Source organism: Notothenia coriiceps, unplaced genomic scaffold (genome assembly GCF_000735185.1).
Source record: "Notothenia coriiceps isolate Sejong01 unplaced genomic scaffold, NC01 NC01_scaffold00036306, whole genome shotgun sequence".
In the NCBI taxonomy this organism is placed as follows: Eukaryota; Metazoa; Chordata; class Actinopteri; order Perciformes; family Nototheniidae; genus Notothenia; species Notothenia coriiceps.
The window spans coordinates 3,003-12,835 of NW_011369007.1; the positions used below are offsets into that span (position 1 = coordinate 3,003).

At 41.3% G+C, this 9,833-nt stretch overlaps 1 protein-coding gene across 2 annotated transcripts in view; it reads left to right on the plus strand.

The window, feature by feature from the left end:
- afap1l2 (actin filament associated protein 1-like 2) overlaps window positions 1-9,833 on the plus strand; it is a 21,897-nt gene that overhangs the window by 1,630 nt on the left and 10,434 nt on the right. For both annotated transcript variants that reach the window (XM_010792114.1, XM_010792115.1), the window contains exon 2: window positions 2,467-2,558. In XM_010792114.1, coding sequence (XP_010790416.1) covers window positions 2,467-2,558 — 92 coding nt within the window. The remainder of the gene's footprint in view (window positions 1-2,466; window positions 2,559-9,833) is intronic.

Here is a 9,833-nt window from a genome sequence, read left to right on the forward strand (position 1 = left end):
TAACACACACAGAACAAACAGGAGGATTTGCAAAACATTCGAATAGCCATAAATTAAGATACTCTCTAAATATAAATTAACATTTTGAAAGTCAATCTTTGGAGATGATCTGATAACTCAAGCTATTATGTGTTGTATCTGCGCTCAAGACTGACCTGCTGACGTCGGGGAAGTGGACCGGGTAGAAAAGGACTTCACATTTAGGCCGGATCAGCTGTTCCAGGTCTTTGGGTCGGTGGTCCGGGATCTTCTTCATGAAGGAGGAGATGGAGGAGAGGAAGGACTCCATGTTGAAGGAGGAGTTAAACACCACCACGTCAGCCACCAGGCTAACAGGAAACAGGAAGAGACACTGCGTCAGCCAGTAGGCTAACGGGAAACAGGAAGAGACACCACGTCAGCCACCAGGCTAACAGGAAACAGGAAGAGACACCGCGTCAGCCACCAGGCTAACAGGAAACAGGAAGAGACACCNTTGTTTCTGGTGTCCTTTGACAGCTCTTTGGTCTTGGCCATAGTGGAGTTTGGAGTGTGACTGTTTGAGGTTGTGGACAGGTGTCTTTTATACTGATAACGAGTTCAAACAGGTGCCATTAATACAGTTAACAAGTGGAGGACAGAGGAGGCTCTTAAAGAAGAAGTTACAGGTCTGTGAGAGCCAGAAATCTTGTTTGTTTGTAGGTGACCAAATACTTATTTTCCACCATAATTTGCAAATAAATTCTTTAAAAATCAGACAATGTGATTTTCTGCATTTCTTTTCTCATTTTGTCTCTCATAGTTGAAGTGTACCTAGGATGAAAATTACAGGCCTCTCTCATCTTTGTAAGTGGGAGAACTTGCACAATTGGTGGCTGTCTAAATACTTTTTTCCCCCACTATATAACTAGTGAAATGTTTCATAACATGCCTGCTAAATATTATAATTTTAGCTTAATCATGACCACGCTGTAGACTACTGGCTTTAGCGTTTAGCTTCAATAATAGCCTCCTTGAGACACTAGCATGCATGGCTGTATGTTTATCTCATGCATCCTTTTTGTTAGCAATAAATGTATCCTTGTCAAAAAATATTATGCAATCTGGAAATAAACTTTGGTATTTTAAGGTTGTCCAAGTAAGTCAATCACCATAGCGTGCTTGTTATGTCATTACATTTCATTTCAATGCATTTGCCTTTCACATGATTCAAGTGTATAGCAGATATGATAATAAGCTGCAACAAGCAGCGCCCCCTCCTCAGCTCCCCTCCTTTCAACCACCATTTCCTGCCTGTTTCTTCAGAGCTCCCCACCATCTGAGACCGACCTGTTTTGTTTGGACAGTGATGAAGAATGTGGTTTCAGCAAGCGCTAGATTTAACGCACATATTTTCAGTAACGACACTAGCAAAGCCACAAGTTTTCTTTCACAGAGACTGAAGGAAAGTGTGGGTCGAGTTGTGAGAATTGAAATTTCTCAATTATTGACCATTTGTTAAACCTGAACCACAGTTGAGGAGCAAGAGAAAGACGTTTAGATCTTAATGGTACAGTCAAGCAGTGTTAATACAAAAAAACACTTACTGTAGGTACATTACCGGATATCTTACTGTCCTGCAATAAACTCAACAAGTCTAGGCCTTTTTTTCGGTGGTGTAATACTCAATGATTTTGTAGTTACAGTGAGTGTATATTTAAGAGTAAGGTACAAAAACATTTAAAAATAGATCTTTAAAGTGTTTCAAAGCTCTTCCTATTCAAGTAGAAACTAGGTGAAATGTCTATTGGGAGAGGAAGTAGCTTAGACATTTGTATTTTGAGAGATTAACTCATCATGTCAACCTGGTGGACAGTAGTACAGTATAGGCAACAGCCAGTTAACTTAGATTAGCAGACAGACTGGCTGCAGGGCTAAACTATTTGCCTGACTTTATCAGAATTAACAAATGTACTTACCAGCACCGCTAAAGCTCAATGATTACCATGTAATATCTCAATTGTATAAATATAGGTTAGGTGTTTCCCACCGTTTCCAGTCTTTATGCTTAGCCAAGCTAACTGTCTCCTTGCTGTAGCTTCATTCTCAACGGAGCTCTGACCATTGTTAATGAAAGGGAAAATCCACTGAGAACATTCATCCCTAAATCTCTCATACAAAGTCTTCTCAAATGTTCTCAACCTTGAACTGTGGTGTTTGTTTTGCATAATAGGGTTGTTGCTATCATACAAATGTTTCCCCTTGACTTGGGTTATGCGGTCACTGTAATTTAACAATGAAAGGTCTGTACGGTCTGTGAGAGTTAGGGATACCAGGAGGAGCTGGTATGTACAGTATAGGAGACATCTGGAAATAGTGTTACATTGACAACATTTTGACCTTACAGTTGTTTGATTTATCCAGATTCTTGTACATTCATTTTTCAACATCCAGTATAAATGTTTTCTGTTATTGGCTGACATCCTTCTTTGTACTTTTGTGAACTAGATGACAGATCAGATGCCCTGGTCAATGGAAAAGCAGCAAAATATGTCCCTGTCCCAAAGAAGAGCCTCCCTGACTTGCCGCCCCCCAGAGCAGTAAGTGATTACCAGCTTGATTGCATGAGAGTGGATTAACATGTTGTTGTTTTTAAACCCTGCTACTGTTATGGGAATGGTAATAGCACAATTGACCCCAGTAGAACTCCTGAACTCAATAAAGTACAGGGGAGAGTTCAGTGGAAATCATGATTTTCAACGGTATGCTAAAAGGAGCCCAAAGACAAATTCTGACTCTAAATGAAATTGACAGTATTTTGGTCTTTGGTTACAGTAAGAACATTACTATGACAAAGCACGCTAAGTGTTCAAACTAAACGGCTATGGATTGATATCACATGTTGCCAGAGAATTCCATTGGTTTTTAATGTACTTAAACAAATTCAGTCGATGGCCATACAAGCCAGAAACATTTCCCACAACCCTCAGAGTCACAAACTTGAGGCTATGTGAAATGTATTCTCCCACAGAAACAGGTATTTAATCAGTCACGGGGCAGCAAACCTGGGAAAGTGAGTATCCAAGAGTGTGTAAGGGAGCTGTGGTGTGTTTAATGTCGGCTGGGAGGCCGTTGGCTCCTGAATTGGCCCAGTGTGACTTCAGGAAAAACGTAGAGAATGAGAGGTTTAGGACATCCCGTCAGTGCCTTTGAACTCTGCACACACACACACACACACACACACACACACACACACACACACACACACACACACACACACACACACACACACACACGCACACACAGTGGCCTCCCCTAGTATAAACTACAGTAGCAGCTGTTGCTAATAAGAGCAAATGTGTAGTGTTAGCATGTGTGAGTGTGTGTGTGTTAATATGTGAGTGCATGGGAAAGTGAATGCATCGACACATTTGTGACACTTAACATCAGAATCTTTTTCTATTAGTGTTTTACAATTCATAGTATTTTAGCTAAGAAACCCGAAAAAACGAAACATTGTTTTTCAATTGTGCAGTATTTCACATTTGGAGTAGAGCTTCCACAAATCCCTCAGATGTGTCTGTCAAAGTCATTTCTCCTTCCTCTCCTCCTGCATCCAGCTGTGGCACAACTGGCCCCGTCTTGGGAAGCCTGAGTAAACACGTCCACAGTGAGCCACTCTTTGGAAATCCCTTCATCTGTCTGCGGGGCTTCCATCCATCTCCAGTGATGGAGTATTCAAGAGTAAGCATGTGTTTCACAGTGAACACAGAGTCCGCCCTTATCATTGCAGAGAACAGCGCCCCCTTGCTGTTGATGTAGTCCCCCTGCAAGCCTGTCCACTGGCCTGTCGTGATGTTGTAGCAATCCATCCGGCAGCGAAGGAAGTCGTCAGAAGGCCCGTTGCGCATCAAATATAAATTGTCTCTGTGGGCTACCATACAATGGCCATAGCTCTGAGGTTTGATCATAGTGGTGACAAGTTTCCACTCGTCTTTCACTGGTATGTATTCGTAAATATCTGTAGTGTCTGGTGGTTTCCAGAAGCAAACAAACATCCGCCTTCTTGCAACAGCACAAGCTGCAGATGCTACAGCTCTTGGTGCATTTTTTATAAATGTCCACTCTCCTTTTCCAACGTCGTAACTCTCTGCTGTGGAAATTGTCCGTTTCTGGAATTCGCCTCCAATGGCGTAGAGTCGGCCTTCGAGCCCCAGCAGGGTGAAGTCATATCTTAGTTGCTGAGGACCTGGAAGAACAGTCCAAACCCCAGACTCAGGGTTAAAGCAGAAGCTGCTGTCCACTGTGTCTTTACCGTACCCGTAAACTCCCCCCACAATGTACAACTGATTGTCAAGAACTGCAACTCCCGCCATGGAGGTGCTGCAAAGAGTTGGAAGGTTAGTCAGATGCTTCCAATCTTCCTCTTCTTCATCAAGGTAGCAAGCAACCCTAAAGGAGTCGTGATGCCCTTCCATTGAAGGAGAGTGCGTGCCAAGAGCAATGTAAGAAGCCGGAGACAATGCTTGAGAATATTGAAGCAGTTCATCAGGGATCATACTCTCGGCTGCATCCTTCAAATCTTCAAAAGCATCACACAGAAAAAGGGCAGCATGGTGATAAAGTGCATGCACCCCGAAGACGGATGCTGCATGGTAAAGCAAGAGGCAGTTGTCTGAGTCGATAATGTCACAAAGGTGCTGCACCAAACATTCAACCTGCAGGAAAGCTGCACACTCAACGGCTTCTAGAAGCTCATCCGAGTCATTTAGAGGTGGGGTCTCTCCCCTGCAGACAGCAAGGGCGATGAGGAAACCCCTTGCATGTACTCCTCCTTTCAGGTAGAGCTCGTCCTGGTGAATTTCCGTCATCCCAGACTGATAGAGGGCACTGAAGTAGTTGCTTTTCTTCACAAGCAAGTCCCGCTCCACAGTGAACCAGCTCTCCTCCACCCTGACTCTCACACAGCCCCCCCGGTGCTCTCTGTCCTCCAGATCAAGGGTCTCATTCCCTGCATGAATATCCCGGTTGACTCCCAGGCCTTCAGGCTCTTCCATGGTCTCTTAAACCCTGATCTGTTCTCTTCCCAAATCTCAAGTGACAATGCAGCGTGTGACTCGAGTGTATTTTTGCCATTTTTCCCCCACAACTGGTTGGTAAATAAAGGCTTGTGAGACTTCCATTGCGTCCCGTCGGCATGGTCTGAAAATAGAGTCGTACTATAGATAGCAGCTGCGCCACTCGCAAGCGTCAGCCAAGGAAAGGAAAACTGTTGACATGCACACTGAGCGGTAATGTGGCTGCCGGCAACTGGTCATTATCATAACCCCAATATAATTGGCTAGCATACAGTGGGCACTCGCTGAATTATTCATGATTAGACTGCCAGCACTGCCCCTTCAGGTCCGGTTTAGTTGACAATTCTTACACATGTGTGTTTTCTTCATCCATGGTGTACAGTTAAAATGGGGGAAACCAAAATACAGGTGAAGAGATTCCCAATAAGACAAAATAATACACACCATGCGTAAAATCTGTGTCATGTTATATTTTTCTTGCTTCTCCAGCTGTCTTATTTTTTCATTTTCATTCACGCTTCAAACATTATAAAAAATAGTTTGCATTTCACACAAGTGTGCCCTGCCAAAAAGATACAGAGCAGTGGAAGGATAGGAAAGGCCAAGAGAATTTTTCCGAAAGCTGATTAATTTGATCAATACCTTCTCCTTTGCTCATAGCTCCCGGCAGGCCCTGTGTGTGTGTGTGTGTGTGTGTGTGTGTGTGTGTGTGTGTGTGTGTGTGTGTGTGTGTGTGTGTGTGTGTGTGTGTGTCTGTGTGTGTGTGTGTGTGTGTTTTTTTTTGCTGTGCTGTGCTGGATTCTTGGCATGGGAACCAGGGATTTTCCATGTTTCTCCGAATGTTTCGTTTTTTGGCCTCTTTTTCCCACTCTTTGCTCGAAGCCCCTCCACCACACCCCTGTTCCTCCTCCGCCGCCCCTCTCCTTGCTTTTGTTATTTATGCTCTGACTCCTCCATCCATTCCTTCTACCCGATGTCTCTGTGGTTAGGATATGTGTGTGAGAATTGCAAGAAAGAGACTAAAGTGAATAGTTTAGTGTTGGATTAATTGCTCAGTCTTCTAAAGAAATAAACTTACAGACAAACTGTTCATGTTCATTTTCCCTTTTGCTTTAATATCAGTCCAGCTGGTCTGAGGAATGGGCTGCCATACTCCTCCTTAGCCTTGGCCCAAACAACAGGCAGATTATTATTATTATTTCAGATAAGTGAAATGTGGAGAGAAAGAGAAAGAAGATAGAGATAAGGGTGGTTGGGCGGTCGGGGGGGGGGCTGCTGCTGCTCTGGAATGCCTGCCTCTTTGTTTTAATTAATAACAGATGCCTGAACTGCTGGTTTTTCACCGTGGGGCGGTTTACACTGAGCTTTCGTGTGTGTGTGTACGTGTACACTTCTACTCAAGTCTCTTTCCTCACAGGAAACACTTTTTCTTATGAAGTACCTCACAGGTCTTGAACTTTTGAAGCTGTTCCACTTTTTGGGTTATGTGTTCCCAAAAAACCTCTTTTATGGTTAGTCATATGGATGTTTTCTAAAACCACAACATCACATACTTTATTCCCTATTCCTTCGTCTATTTGATGCAATCTAGTTACACTATTTGATTATTTATACAAAATTATTTATCTTCAATAAAGCTCTTTTTTGGTTTATTTTAGTATGCAAGTATTTTATCAGTCAGTGGCACAATTTGTATTACAGTAGATCCCTTGATCCAAAGTCTTGTTTATTTCCACCATTGTAAAAGTGGCTTAATTCCACTTTGTTGCTGTGATTCGTGGCATCGTCCATCTTGTATCTCCGCATCTAAAAGGTCAGCTAAACATACTGGTGTCCCTTTAACTCATTTATAGTATTCATGGGGCTCGGTCGTGTTTTTATTTAGAATTTTGGCTGAGATTCTGGGACAAAAAATCAGTAGTGAGAGCCAAATAAATTAATGACACACTTAACTCATGATGGCAGACATTCTGGCTAGTTATATGTGTAACTGCAATCATTAACAATGGCTTTGCTCCACCTAACTGTTGGTTTACCGTTGATAAATGATGCACATATCTAAGGCTTTCATACTGGCACATGTAAATGTAATGCCATTTTTGATGGTTATCTGTTACAACTATATTTGAAAGGTCTGTTTTTACCCAGAAATACAAGTTGAAACTTCTCACATCAGTTTACAATTAGGTCATAATTATTATTTGCTTGGCATTGCATCATTATGAAGAGAGAAACTGTAAGTGATATGACATTCTGACATTTGTTTTTGCTGATACATGCATTGTGAAAACAGCTCTATAATGTAAAACTGATGTTACTCTCCTTAAACCGCAGTGATAACATCTGAGTTTTTGAGGCTAATCACACAAACAAGTCTCCGTCACTATGACTGTATGCTCACTCTGACATGACGCCAGTTATTATGACGGCTTACTGCATCTGCTATGTATTACTGCAAATGTGTAAGATATGGTGGGAAAAGAGCTCAAGAGCAGGGAAATCCCTGTTCACTGGAGTCTGACTGTCTAACAGCCCACATTCAGAAATCCTGATTTTTATACAAACAGATTTGTTGTTTAGTATTTTGTTGAATTGTAAATCTAAGCTGCACCAGTAACTCTGGTATAATTATACTGCCACAGATTGGTAACCACCATGCACACTCAAATACTGACTTTTTCATTTTGTTTAATTCATTTTGTCCAAGAGAGAAACTTATTTCCACACCAAGCATTATCAAGTTGATTTCAGGGTTATATTGCAGGAAGGGAATAGCTTGTTGCTGTATCAAACATAGAAGGGAAGCAGTTTTTACCAAGTGATCCCCAGCCTAAATTAAACAAACTCTGATCTTGTGAAATACTTTAAAATGTTCGGCTTACACTTTTTCACAGCTATTGCCTCCCTAAGGCATGGTTTGCATGATTGCTGCAGCTCTGCTTTGCTCCAGGGTTTCATTTCATATTTCTATGATCTTGCAGAAATTGTGACAGCCTTGGGGTAAATAAAATAAATATGAAGGATCACTGGTGGGAAGAAACATTAGACATAGTTAAGTGATCGCTTTTTGTCACTCAACTTGTCGGGTTTCACAGAGTTCACTTGAGAACAAACATCAGACTTTTGCAACATGTACTCGTGAATTTTCCCAAATGTTTTGCCTTCGTGCCACATTAACAGAATAGTTTTGATCTGTAAGAGGGGGATAAGTATAAGTGAGAATTCTCTCTGTATGGACGTTCATCTTCATCGTCCATCTTTCCTCCATGATGTTTCTCTCTATGTTGGTAGAGAAAAACATCATCTTCACTGGCAGTCACTGAATTTTTATAGCAGGTACGTCATCTTAGATTTAGTATGTTCAAAGCAGGACAAAACTTGCATATCTTTAATCTTCTGCTTGCCACTATAGATAAGTAGATAGCTGGAGACTTGTATTCAAAGGTTAAATTCCAACTTACAGGGAGTTTCAGAGTATGACTCTGAAAGGGATTTGTCATTACATTACATGTTGCTTATTAAATGCTTTTATCCAAAGTGACTTACATACTCAATACTGTGGGCAATCCCCACAGGAGCAATTTGGGTGAAGTGTCTTGCCTAGAGACACAACGACATGCTGACTACAGTGGGGTTTGAACCTGTGACCCTCTAATCCGAACACCTACACACAAACCACTGCGCCACACGCCTCCTTGTCAATGCTCAACACCTGATGATGTAATTCCAGCCTGACATTTAAATAAACTAATCACCAGGAGGTTGAAATAATGTCTTTCACAATTTCAGAGGATAATAACATATTTTTAAATAAATGTGACTGTATCCCTGAATCCTTGTTTGTAGTGGATCTATTGTATTTTTTTGTTTGAATAAACAAGAATTGGCAGCAAATGCCAGATGTGTGGTTGTATGACACTGCACAAATGGATAGATAATGAAACATTGCACAACCTTCATGTTTAATAGGCAAGGCAAGTTTATTTATACAGCAACTTTCAACACAAGGCAATTCAAAGTGCTTTACAAAAATGAAAGACATTAAGAGCATTAAGAAACATATTATAAAATGACATTTAAAAACACTCATTTAAAAGCAAAGATAATAAAAGTTACAGTGCAGTCTAAGATATGAATATATCAATTAAAAGCAACGGCAAAAAGAAAAGTCTTCAGCCTGGATTTAAAAGTAGTCAGAGTTGCAGGGGACCTGCAGGTTTCTGGGAGTTTGTTCCAGATATTTGGAGCATAATAACTGAACACTGCTTCTCCATGTTTAGTTCTGACTCTGGGGACAGAAAGCTGATCAGTCCCTGAAGACCTGAGAGATCTGGATGGTTCATAATTTAGCAGGTCCCTTTAGGGACAAGTGAACCTAGACTGGACGAGATTGATCAGGGGTGTAAGTTTTAGGACTAAAAATATGTTTGTCTAACAACGAAATCATAAAAACAACTTAACATTTAGATTCGGTCGGTCATTGAGACCAATTCAATTATGACGGTGTCTAACCATTGGGTGGTACGTGTGGTTTATGACTGAAAGTAAAACAAATTAGATTAAAACAGGTTCCGTCTCTTTGAATAAAGGTGTGGTTCTAATAAGCCAGTGATGTTTTAGTAATCTTCGACGTCGACTAAGTCTTCGACGACGAGTCAGGAGGATTGAGATGGTCTTTCAGCCTAGTGTAGTGGAGGTCAAGACTTCGAAATGGACGGAAGGACACACAGGTTCTAAATTTAAGTTTTATGACGACGACAAATATTTCGAACTTACCCAAACCGAGGGTTTTATGTA